The following is a 24,483-nucleotide window of genomic DNA, read 5'->3' as shown; positions in this document are numbered from 1 at the left end:
GGTGGTCGTCTATTTGGCCTCACAAACCTACTGGTTTTCAGTGCATAAAAACCAGCCGCAGAACCTGCGTGAAGACTAGGGGTTTTAGTGAGACAGGTGAGGTTGTGTAAGGCAGGTACAGGGGTGTATTGGTTTGCTTCGTGTTTATGCTGTGCACTATTTTGAATCACCACTTCACTTCACAGTGCATTTCCCATATAACAGTAGCTATTTATTGTGTATTTTGGCTTCTGTTGTTGTTTTGCATTTTGCTGTTTGCTGGATGAGGCTTGACGCTGTCTTTTTGTCCTCTCTAAGTGTTTTTTTATTTATTTTGCCTGCATGTTTTTTTCGGTCTCATTATGGAGTTTAGTCTAGAGGACTTTGTAGCTCACCCAAATTTAGAAGAATTTGAACAATGCACTAAAAATAATTTGATCTTGATTGCTGCTCATTTTTTAACCTTTATTTATATAGTGCTTTAAACAAAATACATTGCGTCAAAGCACTGAACAACATTCATTTGGAAAACAGTGTCTCAATAATGCAAAATGATAGTTAAGGCAGTTCATCGTTGAATTCAGTGATCTCATCTCTGTTCAGTTAAATAGTGTCTGTGCATTTATTTGCAATCAAGTCAACGATATCGCTGTAGATGAAGTGACCCCAACTAAGCAAGCCAGAGGCGACAGCGGCAAGGAACCGAAACTCCATCGGTGACAGAATGGAGAAAAAAACCTTGGGAGAAACCAGGCTCAGTTGGGGGGCCAGTTCTCCTCTGACCAGACGAAACCAGTAGTTCAGTTCCAGGCTGCAGCAAAATCAGATTGTGCAGAAGAATCATCTGTTTCCTGTGGTCTTGTCCTGGTGGTCCTCTGAGACAAGGTCTTTACAGGGGATCTGTATCTGGGGCTCTAGTTGTCCTGGTCTCCGCTGTCTTTATGGGCAGTAGAGGTCCTTTCTAGGTGCTGATCCACCATCTGGTCTGGATACGTACTGGATCCGGGCCACTGCAGTGACCCTCTGATCTGGATACAGACTAGATCTGGTGGCCACGGTGACCTCGGAACAAGAGAGAAACAGACAAATATTAACGTAGATGCCATTCTTCTAATGATGTATGAAACCTTTATTTAACCAGAATAAAACTCATTGAGATTAAAAATCTCTTTTACAAGAGCGTCCTGGCCAAGACAGGCAGCAGCACAATTAACAAGGTTACAGACATAAAAACATATAACATATAACGTCAACATATAACAATTTATACAAGTAATAAATAATTATAAAATCATAAGAAATCTGAATTTCACCTATTATCGCAAGCGATAAACAACAGCAAGGATCGTCCGTCATAACTGAGTCAGTCATTACATCTACAGCCAGTTTGTGTAGCTTCCATGTTATTTAAAAGTAATTTAAAATCAGTCAATGAAACTGGCTCCTTAAGATTCAGGACATTTTGCAGCTGATTCCAAGTGCAGGGTGCCGCATACTTGAACGCCCCTTTTCCCAGTTCGGTCCGGACTTGAGGGACAGATAATAATAATAAGTCCTCAGAACGAAGACAATATCTTCCTGTATTTTTCTTTTCAATGTAAGATTGGAGGTATGGGGGAAGCAGACCAAGAATTGCCTTGTAGATAAAAATGTACCAATGATTAAGTCTACGGGTGGACAATGCAGACCAACCAACCCGATCATACAAAGAACAGTGATGAGTAAGTGCTCTAAAGTTTGTGATAAACCTAAGAGCTCCATGATAAACAGTATCCAACAGTTTCAAGCTTGTGATGGAAGCATTCATGTATATGACATCGCCATAGTCCAGCACTGACAAGAAAGTGGCAGCAACAAGCCTCCTTTTGGCCTCAAAGGAAAAACATGACTTGTTTCTAAAATAAAAACCCAACTTCAGTTTTAATTTTTTTACCAACTGTTGAATGTGAGGTTTAAAAGAGAGTGAATCATCAATTAGGATACCAAGATACTTGAATTGAGATACAGACTCAATCTCGGAGCCCTGAGAAGTAGTGATGGGTAGAAGATTCCGTGACATTGATTTTGCATTTGAGAACAACATAAGTTTTGTTTTGTCGTCATTCAAAACAAGTTTTAAATCGAACAAGGTACGTTGTACAGTATCAAAAGCAAGTTGAAGCTGACAAAGAGCTTGGTTTGGAGTTGATGCAGAGCAGTAAATCACAGTATCATCGGCATAAAAATGAAAATTTGCATTGGAGATATTTTGATCAAGATTGTTGATATATAAAATAAATAGAAGTGGTCCCAGCACTGACCCCTGGGGCACACCCTTGGATATACTAAGAGGGCTGGAAGTGAGACCATCTGCCTGTACACACTGGGATCTACCTGATAGATAGTTTTCAAACCAGCAAACTGTTTGTTCTGACAACCCGACACTGAGAAGTCTTTGTTTTAATATTGCATGATCCACAGTATCAAAAGCCTTCGATAGGTCAATAAAGAGAGCTGCACAATGTTGTTTTTTATCTAAAGAGTCAATAAAATCATTTACTACTTTTAGGGCTGCTGTAGTTGTGCTGTGTTTTTTACGAAAACCTGATTGAAAATTAGACAGAATATTATTGATAGTTAGAAACTCTTTCAATTGTTCATTCACCAGAGTTTCCATAACCTTGTCCAGGACAGACAGTTTCGAGATGGGTCTATAGTTATTTAAATCAGTCGGATCTCCTCCTTTTAACAGAGGAAAAACAAATGCGGATTTCCATATAAGTGGAATTTCATTCGTGTCCAGAGAAAGATTAAAAAGATAAGTCAAAGGCGGTGCAATAAAATCAGATGCTAACTGTAGAAAATAAGGCTCCAAGTTATCAGGACCAGCCGATTTTCTAATGTCTAAAAGTGTGAGGGCTTTATGCACTTCTGAAACTGAAAATGGCTTGAAACTAAAATAATTACTGACTCCAGAATGACCATGAGAATTACCTTTAGGATGATTCTGATGTGAAGTGCTGAGGGAATCAAATAATGAACCAGAGGCAATAAAATGCTCATTAAAACAGCCAAGCATCTCAGCCTTATCGGAAAATTTATGTGAGTAGTACATGTAGCAAGTACATCGGGTGTTATGTGAAGTGTTTCCGGTTCCGATTTACCTAATTTATGCAGCCTAAAAATCCTTTAACGGATTTGGATATTAAAAGCATATTAGTATGTTATGTGTATGCCAGGTTAAAGAGATGGGTCTTTAATCTAGATTTAAACTGCAAGAGTGTGTCTGCCTCCCGAACAATGTTAGGTAGGTTATTCCAGAGTTTAGGCGCCAAATAGGAAAAGGATCTGCCGCCCGCAGTTGATTTTGAAATTGCCTGAGTTTTGAGAACGTAGCGAACGTAGAGGAGTATAATGTAAAAGGAGCTCATTCAAATACTGAGGTGCTAAACCATTCAGGGCTTTATAAGTAATAAGCAATATTTTTAAATCTATACGATGTTTGATAGGGAGCCAGTGCAGTGTGGACAGGACCGGGCTAATATGGTCATACTTCTTGGTTCTAGTAAGAACTCTTGCTGCGGCATTTTGGACTAGCTGTAGTTTGTTTACTAAGCGTGCAGAACAACCACCCAATAAAGCATTACAATAGTCTAACCTTGAAGTCATAAATGCATGGATTAACATTTCTGCATTTGACATTGAGAGCATAGGCCGTAATTTAGATATATTTTTTAGATGAAAAAATGCAGTTTTACAAATGCTAGAAACGTGGCTTTCTAAGAAAAGATTGCGATCAAGTAGCACACCTAGGTTCCTAACTGATGACGAAGAACTGACAGAGCAACCATCAAGTCTTAGACAGTGTTCTAGGTTATTACAAGCAGAGTTTTTAGGCCCTATAATTAACACCTCTGTTTTTTCTGAATTTAGCTGTAAGAAATTACTCGCCATCCAATTTTTTAGATCGACTATGTATTCCATTAGTTTTTCAAATTGGTGTGTTTCACCGGGCTGCGAGGAAATATAGAGCCGAGTATCATCAGCATAACAGTGAAAGCTAACACCATGTTTCCTGATGATATCTCCCAAGGGTAACATATAAAGCATGAAGAGTAGCGGCCCTAGTACTGAGCCTTGAGGTACTCCATACTGCACTTGTGATCGATATGATACATCTTCATTCACTGCTACGAACGGATGGCGGTCATATAAGTACGATTTGAACCATGCTAATGCACTTCCACTGATGCCAACAAAGTGTTCAAGTCTATGCAAAAGAATGCTGTGGTCAATTGTGTCAAACGCGGCACTAAGATCCAATAAAACTAATAGAGAGATACTTTATTTTTACTATAAAGTACTTTAGTACTTTACTATATTTTAAAGTGCCCACTTCAATACAAGACATTAAGTATCAATTGCACACTGCCTTAGCTGAAAGAAAGTTTCTCCCTCCCATCAGCGCTGTCCCTTCACATGCTATTACGTATCCCGATCCCGAGCTGCGTAAACTGGAGTTACAGGTGGAAATGCGATGCTTAGATCTTAAGGAAAGAGAGCTCCAGCATGAATTTGAGCTGCACAAATTTGAAATAGAGGAGACAGGAAGATGTGAATCAGTATGCATTAAAGCTAGACAGTTGAGCAGGGATTCTGCTATGGACATTGATGTTGATGTTAATAAATGCATTTGTTTAATCCCGCCTTTTTCTGATGTTGACAAATATTTTGTGCTGTTTGAGCAAGTAGCAACGACCTTAAAGTGGCCTACGGAGGTTTGGCCTCTTCTTCTGCAGTGTGTATTTATGGGTAAAACCCAGGGGGCATATGCTTCTCTTTCGCCTGATGCAAGTTTGGATTATGACCAGGTGAAGTCTGCAGTTTTAAGGTCTTATGAGTTGGTTCCTGAGGCTTATAGTAAGAAGTTTCACCGTTATAAGAAAGCCGAGGGCCAAAGTTATGCTGAATTTGGTCGTGAGAAATTTGTATTGTTTGATCGTTGGTGTTCTGCACAAGAGGTGAACTTTGAGCAGCTTCATGATTTAATTCTCATGGAGGAATTGAAAAATTGTCTGCCAGACAAAATTGCAACATACTTGAACAAAAAGTCACTAATGTGTCTGCTGCTGCTATATTAGCTGGTGAATACGTTCTGATCCACAAAGAGAGCTTTGAAAAGCCGCCTTTTCCTTTGTCACAGCGTAGTCCTATTACACACTCTCACTTTAGTGAGCATGTCAGTCCTAAAGACAGTACAGCTAAGGCAAGGCCTGTGTGTATTTACTGTATAAAGCGTGGCCATCTAATAAAAAGCTGTTTTCTGTTGAATAAAAAGTAACCTAAGGCATTGCACTAGTCAAAACATCAACAGTACCGCAGCCCCCTCAAACTGAACACATGGACTTGGACATTTATTCTCCTTTTATTATGAAGGGTGAAGCCTCATTGCCTGACAGCTGCGTAAAGGTCCCAGTAACAATTTTGCGTGATACTGCTGCTTCTAGATCTATTATTCTTCAAAGTGTGTTGCCTCTTTCAGATAAAACCTCCTTAAGCTGCGATTGAGCTGGTGCAGGGTTTTGGAATGAAGTTTGTAAATTTGCCCATGCACTCTATTCAGCTCGAGTCGGACCTGGTGTCGGGTCCAGTTGCAGTGGCTGCATGCACTGTTTTTCCTATTAAAGGAGTGGATTTTCTTTTGGGAAATGATTTGGCTGGGGGTAAAATTCAAGTAAGTCCTGAAGTTACTACTGTTCCCTTTGTCTTTGAAGGCCCTGATGAATTACAGATGAAATATCCCACAGCGTTTCCTGTACGTGCTGTCACGCGTTCTATGGCTAAAGCTAATGATTTTGAGCATGATGGTTTAGAGGATAGCTTTATGATACATCCTGAAATGGAGTCAAAGTTATCATCCGAGATTAGTCCCATCACGTGTCTTCCTCCTACAACCTCTGATGCCATGGTGTCATGTGAAGGTAGCGTGCATGGGTTGCTAAATTCTGTGCAAGAGCCAAAGGAGCAATTGGAGAGTGTTGGTGGTGCGCAGCTCATGGAGTTCGCCCTGTCTTCTTGCTATCAAGTCTGATGGGTCTGACCGTTTTTGCACAGACTTTAATGTCACAATGTCACTAAGCTTGACTGTCATCCTCTTCCTCGTATGGAGGATTGTGTCGACCGTGTAGGGCAGCAGCTTTTGTGACAAAGTTAGACCTCCTAAAAGGCTATTGGCAGGTGCCTTTAACTCCATGTGCTAGAGAAATTAGTGCATTTGTTACCCCTGATGCATTTTTACAATATACTGTAATGCCTTTTTGGGTACGCAATGCACCTGCTACTTTTCAGCGGTTGGTTAACCGCGTTTTGTGGGGGGTGCCAGGGTGTGAGGCGTATTTGGATGACATAGTGGTTTACTCTGCAACATGGGATGAGCACATCGATCAGTTAAAGCAGGTTTTTCAGAGGCTTTTTGACGCAAATTTAACTGTTAATTTGGCCAAATGTGATTTTGCTAAAGTGACAGTAGTTTATTTGGGTAAAATAGTTGGTGGGGGCATATTGAAGCCGGTAAAGTAAAGATTGAGGCTATCACGTCATTCCCAATTCCTTCAACTCATCTTGAATTACAGCGGTTCTTGGGAATGGATGGGTATTACCGAAGTTTTTGTAAAAACTTTTCTTCAGTGGCTGTCCCACTCACTGACCTGTTGAGTTCAAAAACTACCTTTAAGTAGTCAACAGAATGGCAGTATGCTTTTGAGTCTCTTAAAGCCCTTCAGATGCACACACCTGTTCTTGGTGCCCCAGTGTACGATCGTGATTTTAAACTAGCTATTGATGCTAGTGAAGCAGGAGCAGGTGCTGTTTTGTTGCAGGATGGGTCTGATGGTATTGAACACCCTGTGTGCTACTTTTCTAAAAAAATTCAAAAACATCAAAAGTCTTACTCACCAATTGAAAAAGAGGCTTTCGCCCTACTTTTGGCCCTCAATAATTTTGAGGTTTATATTGGCTCCTCTTCGTGTCCAGTTACTGTTTATACAGATTACAATCCTCTCATTTTTATTAATCTAATGCGTAATTCCAATCAGCGCCTAATGAGATGGGCTTTGTTTGTCCAAGCAATCTGGAGATAAAACATGTAGCTGGCAAAAATAATGTCCTGGCAGATGCGTTGTCACATGGTGACTGGGGGATTTCTTTATTTTTGGCTCCCCATTCACCATCTGGGGGTGGGGGTGTTACGCGCATCTCGCGTATGCCCCGGCCCAGAATCCTCAAATACATAGTAGTGCTCATTTCTTAATTCTTTTTTGTCTTCAGATTCTGATTGGTCGAGCTGGGGAAACGAGGCTATAAAATGGAAGGAGGCGGACCCTTTCATTCTCTCTCTGCCAGCCACAGACTTCTCCATTACCATATAGTCTCCTGCTCCTATCTTGTTGTTATTTTGGAGTGGGGAGCCCCAGCCTTTTTCTGTTAGTTTAGTTATTTCTCTATTATGTTGCTGGGCTCCCTATCTCATAATTTTGGTTACTTTTGTGAGTACTTTGATGTCATTCACCAATCGGTTTGTGCAGTGCCACTTCAAAGCCAGTGCAACTATGCCCAATGGTTCAAAGGGGCCAAAATAGTTCAAAAAATTCATTTAAAACGTGGATTAAGAAAATGAAATTCTGCTGTGGGTTGCTCGGAGATGATGATTGTGATTTATCTTTATATTTTGGTTGGCAAAATTGAGCAAAACAGACAACATTATGTCTGAAATAACACAATATGAATTTCTTAATAAACTGTTGTGTAATATGAGTATCACATTTGCACTCGTGTAATATTTCTTAACTATGTGATGTAAATATGAGACAAAATTTCAAACGGGCATTTTGCCCCATATCTTTAATTTTAGAGATATTCTCTAGGCTCCATCATGCAGTATGTTGTTGCCCTGCCTCATATTATTCATGTATGAAATGGCAAATGATCCACATAGGTCTGGGGCGGGGCGAGTGCATTAAATGCTTTAATAATTGTAATGCATTATTTTTCTCCATAATTAATCTAATTAATGTGTTAAATTACCAGCCCTAATGTGTGTGTGTGTGTGTTTGTATATATATATATATATATATATATATATATATATATATATATATATATATATATATATATGTATGTATATATATCTACCACTTTTAAAAGCATATAATAATAATAATGATTATATTTATATTTGTAAGCTTTATATATGTATAGCCCTAATGTGTGTGTGTGTGTGTGTGTGTGTGTGTGTATGTGTTTGTATATATATATATATATATATATATATATATATATATATATATATATATATATATACATATATATATATATATATATATATATATATATATATATATATATATATATATATATATATATATATACTGTATATATACATGCTAGTTCTATATATCTATATATGCTACTCTTAATGATGCACCATGAGAGATGTTGCCGTAGATATAGGATGCACAACATCAGCACTGAAGGTGGCTAATTAAAACAACAACAACAACAACAACAACAAAAACCCCTCCTTTTTTCTTCTTGAAAGTTACTGCATTTAAAGTCCCTTCTGTTTTTAATGTTTGCCACATAAGAAGACACCACAGTGACAACACTGACTTACTGACTCTCAGCTGCCTCTGACAGAACTGAACTGCAGAATTTAATTGTGTTTTGAATGATAATTATGTATATAACTGACTTAATTTCATTTCATATTCTATTGTAAGGTTAGTTGAATTTCTCTACATACCCAGAAACTGTCAGATGTTTTTAATATTTAAACACATTTTTTAATGCAGTAAAGAATCTGAACTTCTGCCATATAACACGTAATTCTATATAATAGTATTATTAGCTATTCATCACATAATAATATGTAATGTACACTCTTCAATATAAAGGATCTTTATTGGCATTGTTACTTCTAAGAAGAATCTGTAACATCCAAATAATCCTTCAAATACATGACTTTTATTTAATTTTTTTTATTGGAAGAAGTAAGTGTGAAATTCTCTTCACACTAAGGCTCACACAGACCATGACAAATCACCACCAATGTGCAGCATTATTGCACATTGTGGGAGAAATCTTGAGGAATAAACTGCTCTGTGTTTGTTTTTGTCTTACTGTTGTATCTCACATACATTTTCTTGACCAGGTTAGGATCTGCAAGCTTTCATATCAGCACAATGAACACCAGCAGGACTGTGGAATATTTCATCCTTGACGGGCTGAAGGACAGATACGTGCTTCCCATCTTCTTCATGGTATATGTTTTTGTTCTGAGTGGAAACAGCATGATCATATACCTTGTTAGAACTGACCACAAGCTCAACACTCCTATGTATTTTTTCCTTCATAATTTGTCCTTTTCTGATATTGTGTTCACTTCAGTGACAATTCCCAAAATGCTGTCAGTTTTCCTGGTTGATGACAAAACCATTTCTAAGACAGGATGCTTTTTACAGATGTACTTTTTTCTCTCAACTGGAACGACAGGGCGTGCTTTGTTGACCGTAATGGCTTTTGACCGGTATGTTGCAATCTGTAATCCTCTGCGTTACACCACTATCATGACCAGACAGCACTGTATTCTGTTGACATTTGCTTCTTGGGGTTTTGGGGCCTCTTTAGTGCTGCCTGTAACTATTTGGGCTGCTCAGCTGCCGTTTTGCGGTCCTAATATTGTTAGGCACATGTTCTGCGATCACTCCTCTGTATTGAGCCTTGCCTGTATTGACACCAACAGGAATAGCATTTTTTCCCTAACGTTTGCCCTCATTGCAATTCTCAGTACGTTCCTTCTCATATTAATTTCATATATCTGTATTGGCAAAGCTATGAGAAAAATGAGCAAGGCACAGCAGCTCAAAGTTGCGGCCACTTGTGTTTCCCACCTGATAGTGGTGTGTATCTCATATATTTCAGCCTCCTTTGTGTATATCTCATATCGGGTAGCTAGATTTGACCCAGGTGTTCGTATAGTCATTGCTGTACTGTACTCTGTGCTGACACCTCTGCTGAATCCCATCATTTACAGCTTGAGGAATAAAGAACTGCAAGATGCAATAAAGAGAGCATTTTGTAGATGCACTATTGCTTTGAAAACCAACAGTAAAACAGTTCCTTCTGTTGCTTAGAATCATCAGAAATCTATTAAAGGTAAAAAGCATTCAATTTATTCCATTAAAAAGTATGAACATAGTTAAAATATGGCTAGCTGTGGAATAAGCAAAATTAAATTAGTTAAAATGGGTGAGACTGAATATTTAATAATTAAAATACATACACCTTAAATGTAGGCCTAAATATTTTGTTTTATTAAAATTAAAAGGTAAAATGACAAATAATTTTGGTATTGATTCTAATTGGGCATATACAGAACTATATGTATTTTTTTTTTGCTTCTGAAAATAAAGCATGCCAAACATGTCACAAAATATTTCTCCCACACATTGTATTTTCAGTAGTGCAAGAAATCAACATACCTATTATTTGGCTTAATAGTTTTATATGTTTTATTTTCATTTTGTATATTTGTATCTATTTACTGTATATTCCAGAAAAACAGTGATTTCTATGGTGCCGTAAGGTGACTTGTTCGGTTTACTTAGTTTTGTCGTGGCCACGACATAATAACTTGTGGGAACGTGATAATATGTCGTGGCCATGAGATATTAATTTGTGGGAACATCATATTAACTCGTGGGAACGGCATATTATGTTGTGGCCACAAGATCATTTTGTCGAGGTAAGGACATTTTTATGTCGTTGTTGAGGGAACGACATGTTTTTCTCGTGGCCATGATTTTAATGCGTAAACAAACCTGCGTGACCATAGCAACTCGGGATTATCAGAGATGGATTCATTAATATTTTATCTTGAATTAAGTAATTAATATATTAACCATATGCTTTTGCTACCGGGCTGTATTACATGCGATTGTCAGCATTCAAATAAAGTTTATCATAAATAAATATTGTGCATAATAAGTGCATAATAAAATCTAAAAACTTTTTTATCCATCCTACAGTCTTGTAAATCCATTAACTGATAGTCTTTCCCCGTAATATGTGTACATTATTATTATTATTATTAGCCTATTATTGTTTATTTTTTTATTTAGTTTATATTGTTTTTTTTTTTTTTGCTTCAATTTTGATCTTTTTACTTAACATTCCGAACACTTTATAAATAATAGCATACTGTAAAAATGTCATAATGTAAATGCATAAATTGTATATGTATAAATAATATAATAATTTCGTAATTCAAAATAAAATATGAATGAATCCATCTCTGATAATCCCAGGTTGCTTTGGTCACGCAGGTTTGTTTACGCATTAAATTCGTGACCACGAGAAAAACATGTCCTTCACTCAACATAAATGGATGTTGTTCCCTCAATATAGCATTTCGAGGCCACAACATAAGGTTGTCGTTACCTCGACAAAATGATCTCGTAGCCACAACATATTATCACGTTATTATGTCGTGGCCACGACAAAACTAAGTAAACTGAACAAGTCACCTTAGGGGGACAGTTAAGTTCAGATTTATTTTTAATATATGTTTTTAGATTGTTGTTAAAACCATATACTTAATTTAAAATCACACTTGTATTTGAATGGATATTTTAATAGTACCAAGATTGTTTTTACTGTGGACAGTGAAATGAGAAACAAAACACTGGAGAATATGATAAAAGGTAAAAACATGGATGTCCCAGAATCTAAAGAGTTGCATCACTCTCTTCTATGCCAACAAATCCCCAAACTCACACCAGCCACATTGAATCACCAGTACAAAAAAAAAAAAAAAAACATTTAAGACTCAAGGTGTTCTAAGCACTTGTTCAGCCTATTTCTGACCAGGAACTGTATTAGTTAGTTGATAGTTGAACAACAAACAACACTGTAGTTGGAACAACAAATATATATACACTGGATGTGCCTGGACTGTCATGGCAATATACAATGCCCTTTTGATCTTAAAGTAAATTCTAATAGACTGTTATAATTAATATTTCTAATATTTTCTATTGTATGTAAAGCAGTTATTTTCATATTATATTCTTGTGAATATAATATGATTTTATGAACACATGGCATTCAGAATATTCCTGTCCAACAGTTTGTTCAAATCAAATAAATGTATGTAAATGCTACATATGATGTTTCTATTTTAATAAATGATATTAATGAGGGAGTGCAAAAAAAAAAGTCAATAAAATTAATCTAGTGAATGAACATGTTGATCTCCTCAAAGCCATTCATCATCTGTCTGGAAGCTGTTCTGGTTGGCGTGATGGTGCAAACAGCGGTGTCCCTGTGTGCAGTGATTCCCCTGGGCACTTCAACTAAAAAAGGAAAGGATCAAATGTTGATCACAGCATCGGGGTATGGGCTTTCATCCTTCGAAGATGAAGATTCCGCAGGGCTGCCCCCTTTGAGTGTTGTGTCTGCCGCAGAACTAGACTTGGAGTTGACAGTCATACTTGCACAGGCAGCCGTGAGCATCGGGCTGGAGGTCAATAGACTGCCAAGTTGACTGCCACTTGTGCGGTATCTGGGGCGTGACTTGCACTGTCCAACCCATCCCCACCGACTCATTTGTACAATTTAACTTGGCTATGTGATTCAGTTTGCCAGAAAACCTCCTAAGTTCAGCAGTGGCAGTCTGAGATGCTCCTGTTTTGGGCAAGGAGATTGCTGTTCTCCTTGCAAAGAATGCAATCAAGCCAGTCCGTACAGCTGAGATGAGGCAGGGGTTTTATAACCCGTACTTCATCAAACCCCCCAAAAAAGGTAGTGGCCTTAAGCCAATACTGGATCCTGAGTCTTGAAATGGGCCTTTCACAGGCTTATGTTCAAGATGTTGATGCAGAAGCACATCATCAGATGCATCCAACCCCAGGATTGGTTTCCAGTAGCCAACCTGAAGGATGACTACTTTCACGTCTCGATTCTTCCTCGACACAGACAATTTCTACAGTTTGTGTTCAAGGGTCGGTCATGGCAGTACAGGTTCACCCCTTCGGGCTTTCCCTGTCCCCACGTGTCTTTACAGAAGTTGCAGAGGGCACCCTTCCCCCATTACGGGGAAGTGGGCATCAGGATGCTCAACAACTGATCTCAACGACTAGGTCAAGTTCCATGAGGGCAGTAGCGTTCAATTCAATCCAATTCAAGTTTATTTGTATAACGCTTTTTACGACACAAATCATTACAAAGTAACTTTACAGAAAATTAAGTTGAAAAAAATATTTAGTAGTAGCTTACAAGTGGTCACTGTCAGTTTATGTGCATATGACAGGAGATTTCAGAAAAACGAATACAAGATGTAGTCAACCAGAGGATGAACATTATTAACAGCAATTATTATATGATAGCAATATTTGTTAGTTCTGTATGTTGTTTCAGGGTTAGCATCATCTGAGGTCCTCTGAGGGGTCAGCATCATTTCTTCTCAGGTGTTCTGGATCCAGACTGGAGTTTGTTTAAATCCTAGTTACCACAGGATGTAAATCCCATGACAAAACAAATAGAGACAGCTGCTGTCACAAATTATTAGATGCATTATTAGAATGCTTGGTGAAATAAATGTGTTTTTAATCTAGATTTAAACAGTGTGTCTGAACCCGAACATTATCAGAAAGGCTATTACAGAATTTGGGAACCAAATGTGAAAAAGCTCTACCCCCTTAGAACTGCCAAAAGTCCAGTGTTTTTTGATCATCCAATTCAAGTACAGTAGTTCACTCCCTGTATCTTAATGCATTGTTTTTCTTTCTTGAAAATCAATAAATGTGTTTACCTTTAGAAATAGTTGTGTATGAGTCTCTCAGTTGTCCTCAGTGAAAAAGATGGATCTGAAATTATAAATTAATTGCTGGGGAGGGTTCAAATATGCAAAAGATGCTGGAAAACCTGAGAAAGTTAATGATCTGGAGGATTTTTCTGAAGAAAATTGGCCATTTAAACTTCAGGAAAATGGACTCATGAAACACTATCACATACAAACATGAACCACTATTTATTTTTATTTAATCAGCTATAATTCTGACTAGCAGACTAAATGTAATTAAATTATATTTAATTTCAGTGAAATATAAATACCCCTATCAACCTCTACCATGTTTTTTTTATTTATCATGTGGAAACTGTGCCTGGGGGTTCAAAGGGTTCATATTTTCACAGTCCTTTAGATGAATGGTTGGGTCTGGGAACAGAGGATCCTGTAAAGATATAATAAAACACACCTTTTCTAAATATATTTGACAGTTTTCATTGTTTAAACACAAGTTGGTATGATGAAACATAACATGATAATATAAATGTAATGAAAACAGGTGGCTATTTTGTTAGCTGAACTATACAGCAATCCATGAGTTCACATATGTACATATAATTGTCACGTTCGGTGATACAGGAATACACGGAGAGATCCAAGTGCAGGTATGATATTTATTTCAGGGCAAATCCAAAGGGGTAAACAGTCCAGGCAGGGTCAAAACCAGAATATCCAAACAACATGAAAACAGACAAGAACACACGGCAAGGGCAAGTCTACGGATAGCATGAAACATTAGACAAGGACTCTGTGACACATACTCAGACAGACCGGGTATAAATACACAGAAGGTAATGAGGGAACTGGAGAAAGGTGGGGAATAATCAATTAACTCAAACAAGGAGGAAGGTGACCAAATAAGGGAACAGACAGTTAATAAAGTGACAGACACCGTGGGAAAGTAGGACACCTAGTGGAAACCCAGGGAACACAACCCAGACACTGTGACAGTACCCCCCCTCTACGGAGCGGCTCCCAGACGCTGCAAGACAGACACAAAACAGAGACCAGGAGGGAGGCGGACAGGTGGAGGCTCAGGGGGAGGGACGGAGGGCCAGACTAACAGAGAGGAACAGGGACAGGAGTAAACACAAAAACAAAAAATAACATGAAGCCCCCCAGGGCAGAGCAGAAGACCACCATGTCCTTGTGGTCGAAGCCAGAGCCCTCCCGGGCGGAGCGGAAGACCACCCCAACCGTGTGGTCAGGCCGGAAGCCCCCCAGGGCGGAGCAGAAGACCTCCGTGCGGCCGGACCAACGGGACGACGAAACTCTGGCAATCCCCTGGTGTCTTTACTGGACTCCAGAAGATCGGTGCTGGCCTGACTCTGCTCGCGAAGATCATTGGTGAGTGGCATTTGTTCATGAAGACCATCGGTGACTTGCACTTGAACATTAAGATCATTGGTGACTTGTATTTGCTCATGAAGATCAATGGTGACTTGCCTTTGTTCATGAAGATCACCGGTGACTTGACTCAGTCCTAGAAGATCACCCGTGACTTGACTCAGTCCTTGAAGATCACCCGTGACTTGACTCAGTCCTTGAAGATCACCAGTGACTTGACACAGTCCTTGAAGATCACCAGTGACTTGACTTGACTCTGAAAGGTCAACGGTGACCATCCTTGTCTCTGTAAAGTCCATGGTACCTAGCCCTGGCTCTAGAAGGTCATCAGTGACTAGCCCTGACTCTGGAAGGTCAGCGGTGACTGGCCCTGACTCTGGAAGATCAGCGGTGACTGGCCCTGACTCTGGAAGTTCATCGGTGACTAGCCCTGGCTCTGGAAGGCCATCGGTGACTAGCCCTGACTCTGGAAGGTCAGCAGTGACTAGTCCTGACTTCGGAGGGTCCTCCATGACTAGCCCTGACTCTGGAGGGTCGGCGGTGACTAGCCCTGACTCTGGAGGATCATCGGTGACTAGCCCTGACTCTGAAGGGTCTACGAACACCTGACTTGACTCTGGAGAGTTCACTGTAACCTGACTCGACTCTGGAGAGTTCACTGTAACCTGACTCGACTCTGGAGAGTTCACTGGAACCTGTCTCGACTCTGGAGGGTCAACTGGAACCTGACTCGACTCTGGAGAGTTCACTGGAACCTGACTCGACTCTGGAGGGTCCACTGGAACCTGACTCGACTCTGGAGGGTCTACTGGAACCTGACTCGACTCTGGAGGGTCCACTGGAACCTGACTCGACTCTGGAGAGTCCACTGGAACCTGACTCGACTCTGGAGAGTCCACTGGAACCTGGCTCGACTCTGGATAGTCCACTGGAACCTGGCTCGACTCTGGAGAGTTCACTGGAACCTGGCTCGACTCTGGAGAGTTCACTGGAACCTGACTCGACTCTGGAGAGTTCACTGGAACCTGACTCGACTCTGGTGAGTTCACTGGAACCTGACTCGACTCTGGAGAGTTCACTGGAACCTGACACGGCTCTGGTGAGTTCACTGGAACCTGACTCGACTCTGGAGAGTTCACTGGAACCTGACACGACTCTGGTGAGTTCACTGGAACCAGACTTGACTCTGGAGAGTTCACTGGAACCTGACTCGACTGAGGGTCAGCTGTGACTGTCATCCTGTGCAGTGGCGCTGGGCAAGCAGCCATCTTGGGCCATGACTCTGGACTCTGGAAGATCATCATGGGTTGTAGTGCTGAACCGGTGGCCAATTTGGGCATTGGCGCTGGGTTAGCGGCCATCTTGTGCTGTGGCGTTGAGCTGACAGCCATCTTGTGCTGTGGTGCTGGACTGGCGGCCATCTTGTGCTGTGGCTCTGGACCAGTGGCCATCTTGGGCATTGGCGCTGGGTTAACGGCCATCTTGTGATGTGGTTCTGGGCTGGCGACCACCCGGTGCTGTGGCGCTGGGCTGGCACCCATCTTGGGCTGTGGCGCTGGCTCAGCAGCCCTGACGTGAACCGTTTTGGGAATCTCTAGGATCTTTGACAGCATAGTGAAATAATCAAGAAATGTGTCAGTGGCCATCTTGGGAGTTGGCGCTGAGCTGGCAGCCATCTTGCACCGTGGCGCTGGACTGGTGACCACTTTGTGCTGTGGCATTGTGCTGGCGTCCATGTTGCCTCGTGGTGCTGGGTTGGCGGCCATTTTGTGCTGTGGCGCTGGGCTGGCGGCCGTCTTGCTTCGGGATGCTGGGTTGGCGGCCATGTTGCCTCGCGGCCATGTTGCCTCGTAGCGCTGAGCTGGCGGCCATCTTATATTGTGGTGTGAGGCTGGCTTCCATCTTGCCTCGTGGTGCGGGGTTGGTGGCCATACACCGCTACGGCGCTGGGTTGGCGGCCATCTTGTGCTGTGGTGTTGGCTTTCTCCATCCACCATGGTGAGACGGCGGCTCTGGTCCCTCCCACATGAGCCCCGAGTCGAAGGGGGCCATGGTGGGGAGCGATGCTGAGCCTCCTCTCGCCCACCTCCTCCCTCGGCGACCTCCCCTGGACCAGGCGGGATCCCTCAAAACGATTGCTTCTGTCACTCTTGGTGGCTGGGGAGGAAACATCCACCGACCTACCGCTGGATCTCGTTTTGCACGGAGTCCTTCTGTCACGTACGGTGATACAGGAATACACGGAGAGATCCAAGTGCAGGCATGATATTTATTTCAGGGCAAATCCAAAGGGGTAAACAGTCCAGGCAGGGTCAAAACCAGAATATCCAAACAACATGAAAACAGACAAGAACACATGGCAAGGGCAAGAATACGGGTAGCATGAAACATTAGACAAGGACTCCGTGACACATACTCAGACAGACCGGGTATAAATACACAGAAGGTAATGAGGGAACTGGAGACAGGTGGGGAATAATCAATTAACTCAAAGAAGGAGGAAGGTGAACAAATAAGGGAACAGACAGTTAATAAAGTGACAGACACTGTGGGAAAGGAGGACACCTAGTGGAAACCCAGGGAACACAACCCAAACACTGTGACAATAATAGAGAGAATAAGCATATTCAACCTGCTGTCATTTGGAAATGGAGGTGAGAAAAGTGGCGATATATAGATTTCCTCTGATGCTTATAGGTTGGATTATCTGAAAATGTTTCTCCTAAACTTTGTTAAAATAAACTTCATTAACAATTGGAAAAAAAATCAAAGCTAGTGAAAGTGATTTAGTAACTGAATAAAATATAAGATAAGATTTTATAATTGAATGGTATTCACAAACTGTGTTAAAGTTACCTGACTGATGACTGTTCTTTAAAGACCAGCAGTTTATAATAAAACAAAATACATTTTAATTTCTAAACATTAAAACTAAGACACTGACACGAACAAAAGGAGTGAAATTTATGCTGCAATTTGAAAATTATGATATATTAACAAATTAACACATCTTTCTCATCCAAGTGTCATATGAATCATAAGTCAGCTTTAGTGTTTGCAGCTTTAGAATTCAGATGAGCAGAATGTGTCTGCAGATTTGTCAATGGGGAAAATGTTAATTTTAACATGGTAGCTAAACTAACATGAATTAATAAACATATATTTTACTAAAATATAACTTTTTAAAATGTATGTAGCAGTTGCTTAGTAAGTTACCAGTTTGCAGTTTACCAAGATATCTAGACAAATTTTACAACATAAACCCACTCAAATATATCCATTTCAGTACTTAACATTAAGCTTTGGTAAATAACTTATATTTCAAATGTTTCTGTAAACCTCCCTACTTTCTAGTAATATAATGTAAATCTCTCTGGATGCTGTGACTACTCGCTGACTGAAGGCCGCTGGAGCCGGAACAAATGGCTCAAAACAACACTGGGCTACAGTTTGAAAGAAATTATACAACAATGAACAAATTTTAATGTTTTATTTGGATAAACATGTTATTTAAAGGTCCCGTTCTTCGTGATCCCATGTTTTAAACTTTAGTTAGTGTGTAAAGTTGTTGTTAGAGTATAAATAATATCTGTAAAATTATGAAGCTCAAAGTTCAATGCCAAGCGAGATATTTTAACTTAAACAGTTTTTTGACTAACCTCCGCCCAAATGAATACACAAACAGGGGGCCGTGTTCTTGTTGCGCTCCGACGGAGAAGAGGAAGAGCTGCGTTTGTGTTTGTCGCCATGTTGTCGAAAGCTGTTATTTTCATCTCAGAATCCAATCACCTTTGTTTGGCCTTCCCGGGGATGCTGTACTTGGAGATTAATGGTTACAATTTATGTTTAACTCGGTTCCCGAAAATTATGATCCACATGTAAAACTATGTGCAGCACATTTTGCTGAGGACAGCTTGCTGAGAACTACTTCCTCAATCTCAATCAGTTTAATGCCGGATTCGCACAAAGATTATTCCTGAAAGCTGGAGCAGTTCCCTCTTTGTCTGGAGAAGGCGTTGTTTATGGACCACAACCGGTAAGTGTATTTTATTATTTAAGTTGGTGCGTTTAACAGTTTCTGTAATTTATTACAGATAGGGCAATGCTGTTAAGCTTTGTTAACTAGATGTTAGGGCTGTGCAAAAAAATCGAATGTGATTTTCATGCGCATCTCGTCAGTAAAAACGCTCCTGTGATTATATCTCCAGCACATGCTCCTGCCCACTTGCTTCTCAAAACTAGTCCAAAACTAGCCCAATCGCGTTTCCAGGAGGGCCGCGTGCGCTAATCTGCTGTCGAATCACAACACAGGAACCACTGGCACAATCAGAACTTGTTACGTATTTCTGAAGGAGGGACTTTATAGAACAAGGAAGTCATCAGCCCGTTTTTATGACAGTGAAAACATCTGTATACAGATAGGTGAATAGTGTGAAAAATACTGTTTTTTTTTACATGCGAAACATGAACACATGTTATATTGCACACTGTAAACACAATCAAAGCTTAAAAAAAAGCACGAAAAACGGGACCTTTAAATGGTTTTATGTATTCATACTAACTTTCCTCTGATGTAAATCAGTGCGCGTCACAGTGAAGCACCTGAAGCAGGAATAAATGGCTTGAAACTACGTCATGCTAGAAATACAGATTAAAAATATTATAAAATCAAACAACTTTTAATGTTATGTTCTGGTAAACATGATTTCAAAATGGTTTTATATTTTCACCAATGTAGGCTTCTATGAGCAGGCTTTACAGTTCTTACCGCGCGCTGGCTCATGGGTTCTTGGCTTCGTTGCAAGGAGGACACCGACAGGGAGCTCGGAGATTATAACACTTGATTTATTATACATAAAGAGGTGAATATCAGGAATTAGCCACATCTGATTACACAGTGTGCGTCATCTCTCTCTCTCACAATTGCGCAGACCCTTCTCTCCCGCGATTCTAATCGCGGGTCTCTGTTCTCGCGATATTACCTCTAGATCTTACTCAAAGCCATAGAACATTAATTTCAACCATAAATTTAACTCCCTACATAATACTCCCTTACCCAACAAGAAATGTCCTCATTTCTAACACAATCCTTATAATTATATGGCACCAAAACAAAATGTAGACATGTATAACATTCAAAACAATATATTACCCAAAATCTGTATCAAAAGGGCCAAACTTACGAAAACATATTTAACAAAGTTACATTATAACACAATAACATAAATCACAAAAGGGATCAGTGTATCAAGAAACTCTGCATTAATATTGCTATTGTTACATGTATTAACCCCAAACATAAAAAACATGTACAGAGAACATGTAGCAAATCAGTAAAGTGCAAAATCCTTCAAATGGTAGGGCAATCGACGTGTCCTGGGAAGTACATTCCAAGTGGACGCTGAAGCATCAGGTGATGCAGAAACACCTGTTGACAGTTGCAGCTTCAGGTGTGCCCAGTGTAGGAATCAACCGTCCAGAGTCCGAGCCCTGCACATTTTCCACAGGGCAGGAAGGTTGTAGGATTCTGGGCGGCTGCAATTGGGGGTGAGGTTGCAACTGAGGCAACGGTGGTGGTTCCAAGAGAACCCGAGGTGTGGGGAGTCCCTGTGGCACAGGTGTAATGTGGGGTGGGAGGAATCCAGACAAAGTGTTCAGAGCGGTCGGCTGAACAGGGGGGGAAGGGGAGGTAAGGGTATGGGTGATCTTTGGGTCAGTGATGTACGGTTTCATGCGAATGTAATGGATGATTTTTGCTTTCGCATGAGGTCTAGATACATCCCAAATTTCAAAATTAACAGGGGTGGAACTACCAAAGGGGCATACTGGTTGCAAAACCTCATAAGGGCCCACCCAGTTTACCAGTTTACATTGATACCCACATTCATATTATAAAAAAAAAAAAAACAGGCTTTTTTTGATGGCCTCCCTGGTTCTGTTATTTACAAACTTGTTTGTCTGTAATCTCAATGGACATAATTTTATCCATAATTCTGTGAAATTTAAAATTGTTATTTTTTTTTAATTTGTCATACCTGCCCAGGGACTACAGGTGGAAATTAGCAATTGTTGCTATAACCTGACCCAAGACATATTCTCTTGTTTAACAAGTTTAATGTTTATTTGTGCATTGTCCCTGTTTCAAATAAAATAATTTCCATTCCATTCCATTTCCAAGCGTCACAAAAAATTACTTGTTAAATAAGTACCAATACAGGAATATTTGATTTCCCAGTACAGGGCAAAGATGTTTTCGATACTGAATTTGAATGGTAACAGCCTATGTCTTATTGTAACTGAATTTATTGATTATTAAATGCATGAGTTTGAAAATAAAAAATGTATACATTTAATAAGGTAAAAAAAAACAATTAAGGGGTTCAAATATTGACCTATAATGTACATCTGACACAGATCACAGCACAGAATATAAAGAGCGACAGGAGTCAGACAGGACTAAATCACCAAAATATGCAGTGATTTTCATAGAATAGGTGTAAGATTCCTTTTATCTCTTTGGACCTTCTGAAGGTGATACCCCAGATTGAAGATTTTACTTTTTGGTATGCAAGGTAAATTATTCATAATGCATAAATTGCACAAATTGCTTTGTAAAGATACAAGATTAGGGTCATGACTTTGCTTGTTTAACAATTACTCCCACATCACTGTAAAGGACACACACGCAAAACAACATTCATCCACAAGATGCATGCAGTTTTATTTTTGCATAAGCGTAAGAAGTCCAAAAGTTACATAGTGTAATTGTAGCCAATAAGAATATGTTTTTGTTTGCAATGATCATCTCAACATTTTACATTTGAAACATTTACAGTACAGACCAAAAGTTTGGACACACCTTCTCATTCAAAGAGTTTTCTTTATTTTCATGACTATGAAAATTGTAGAGTCACACTGAAGGCATCAAGGGCTATTTGACCAAGAAGGAGAGTGATGGGGTGCTGCGCCAGATGACCTGGCCTCCACAGTCATCGGACCTGAACCCAATCGAGATGGTTTAGGGGTGAGATGGACCGCAGACTGTAGGCAAAAGGGCCAATAATTGCTTAGCATCTCTCGGGGAACTCCTTCAAGACTGTTGGAAGACCATTTCAGGTGACTACCTCTTGAAGCTCATCAAGAGAATACCAAGAGTGTGCAAAGCAGTAATCAAAGCAAAAGGTGGCTACTTTGAAGAACCTAGAATATGACATATTTTCAGTTGTTTCACACTTTTTTGTTATGTATATAATTCCATATATAATTCCAAATGTCTTAATTCATAGTTTTGATGCCTTCAGTGTGAATCTACAATTTTCATAGTAATGAAAATAAAGAAAACTCTTTGAATGAGAAGGTGTGTCCAAACTTTTGGTCTGTACTGTATGTTATTACTAAGTTACTGACATTGTTCTCCCATTAACCTTTTCGACTTTTGAGACTTGTTACGACAATGGAGAAAATCAGAAGATACAAAGTCCTTGAAACAGGACATTAAAGATGTTGCAATGCATTGCTGTAAAAGGCTGAAGAAAGGCTTCATCATGAATACTACTTGTTACTTGTTACTTGAATACTAGATGTTAGACTAGTATAGCGAGACCATTTTAGACCGATAAATAGGAAGGAAAATATACATATATGCTAGGGGAATGTGTGGGCAAACGAAGATGGTCTGAATCAATATAGCTTTTTTATATATAGTTTTGCTTACATGTTTCTGTATACATAAATGTATACATTTGAAAATTGAAATGAAGTAATTTAAAAATGAACTGTTTACCAGTCAACTGAAATATATCAATTGAAAATGAACTATATATCAGTAATTGTATTGTATAAACAAACTGTATAAAAAGAAAAAAAAGACAAATCATTTTAGAATGTTCAGTATCACACATGGAAAAACGTTTAAAAAGTAAAAATAAACAAATAAAACATTATTTTTATAAAATAATTGCAAAGAAATTACAAAGAAATAATTTTTTTTCTCCACCAAAATGTAGCAATTTTTTGTCTTATCTCTTTGGTTTGTAAACCATATACTAAGGGATTTAATCCTGGTGGTACAATGTGAAACATTATACTGGCTAGTTTCCTGCTGTCAGAGTATTCAGGGAAACGATGGAGAAATGTCATGATAGCTCCAGAAAAAAACATGACTAAATAAACAGCTAAATGTGTACTACAGGTTTTTATAGCTTTGCTGTTTAGTGCTTGGCTTTTGCTACTTTTGCATACAGCAGCAATCTTGACATATGTTAAAAATATAGATACCGCTGAAAAGCAGAGTACAGCCACAGTATAAATAATTCCATACACATTATTTATGACAACACTTTCACAGGACAGTTTAAACAGTGAGGCATTGTCACAGAAAGGGTTTTCAATTTTAGATCTGCAGTGAGATAACCTCACAGTGAGTCCTAACATAATTGTCACCAAAAGTATTGCCAGCCCCCAGGCTGATGCTGATAGTTTAATAACCATTTTATTGGTCATTATAGCTGTGTATCGCAGTGGGTTACATATAGCCACATATCTGTCAAAGGCCATGATTATCAGCACATAGTGACATGCAGCTATGAATACATGTACAAAATATGCTTGAATAACACACTCCACATATGTGATATAGCGCTCTGAAGTTTCCTTTAATATGTCTTGCATTAAACGTGGCAAAATGACAGTAGTCCCTAATATATCATTCAAGGGCAAGTTACAGAACAGGAAGTGCATAGGATGATGTAGATTCTTCTCTGTTGAGATCAGAACTATAAGTCCAATGTTGGATATCATTGTAAAGATATAAGCCAAGAGAAGCAGGATGAAAACTGGATATGAAGATTGAGGTGTAACTTTCAGTCCCTCTAAGAGAAGAACGCTGTGTCTAAGGGTCAGGTTGTCCATTGTCAGCTCTTCATAAAACCTAAGGAGAGAAAAAACCAGATCTAGCATTTCATGAATAGAACATAAATAAACAAAATAGTAAACTAAATAAAACAAAGATCCTATAAAATGGTGGCTGTAAAAAAAATTAATAAATAGATTTATACACTTACTCTAGAAGTGTTCCACTATTATGAGTGTAATATATTTATTGATAAGTGGATGTCAGGTTGTCGTGGACAAAATAGGTATGTTCAAAGTAATATAAATCTTAACTAATCAAAAAGTATAACATACCTTTCTGAAGACTAATTTACTTGCCCTCACCTTAAATACATGGTTCAAAGGTGCTGCTGTGATGCTGTAATAATCCCAAAGGTTTCACC

General features: G+C 39.4%; 2 protein-coding genes across 2 annotated transcripts; one reads left to right on the top strand and one right to left on the bottom strand.

Annotated features, from left to right (window-relative positions):
- The first annotated feature begins 9,164 nt into the window (after positions 1–9,164).
- On the top strand, positions 9,165–10,148 carry or6at1 (odorant receptor, family 6, subfamily AT, member 1). The gene has a single exon (XM_026197067.1). The coding sequence runs from the start codon at positions 9,198–9,200 to the stop codon at positions 10,146–10,148; it is 951 nt and encodes a 316-aa protein (XP_026052852.1). The 5' UTR covers positions 9,165–9,197.
- Positions 10,149–12,384: 2,236 nt separating this feature from the next.
- Positions 12,385–24,118, bottom strand: LOC113038090 (olfactory receptor 146-like). Its single transcript, XM_026195295.1, has 3 exons — positions 23,773–24,118; positions 23,205–23,643; positions 12,385–12,532 (listed from the first exon to the last, which is right to left on the bottom strand). Exons 1-3 carry the CDS (start codon positions 24,116–24,118, stop codon positions 12,385–12,387), a joined length of 933 nt encoding a protein of 310 aa, XP_026051080.1.
- Between the last annotated feature and the right edge of the window lie 365 nt (positions 24,119–24,483).

Source organism: Carassius auratus, chromosome 21 (genome assembly GCF_003368295.1).
Source record: "Carassius auratus strain Wakin chromosome 21, ASM336829v1, whole genome shotgun sequence".
NCBI lineage: Eukaryota > Metazoa > Chordata > Actinopteri > Cypriniformes > Cyprinidae > Carassius > Carassius auratus.
The sequence above is the reverse complement of the archived record's forward strand: the minus strand, read 5'-3'. Positions and strand labels throughout refer to the sequence as shown.

What these genes read in the sequence shown, in the direction of transcription:
- LOC113038090 (XM_026195295.1), bottom strand. Translation starts at nt 24,118, where the DNA reads ATGGACAACCTGACCCTTAGACACAGCGTTCTTCTCTTAGAGGGACTG. An exon ending in AGCTGCATGTCACTATGTGC is followed by an intron (nt 23,644 to 23,772) that starts TGATAATCATGG and finishes TTTTGGTGACAA; the next exon opens with TTATGTTAGGACTCACTGTG. An exon ending in CAAAAAATTGCTACATTTTG is followed by an intron (nt 12,533 to 23,204) that starts GTGGAGAAAAAA and finishes ATTGACCTCCAG; the next exon opens with CCCGATGCTCACGGCTGCCT.
- or6at1 (XM_026197067.1), top strand. Translation starts at nt 9,198, where the DNA reads ATGAACACCAGCAGGACTGTGGAATATTTCATCCTTGACGGGCTGAAG.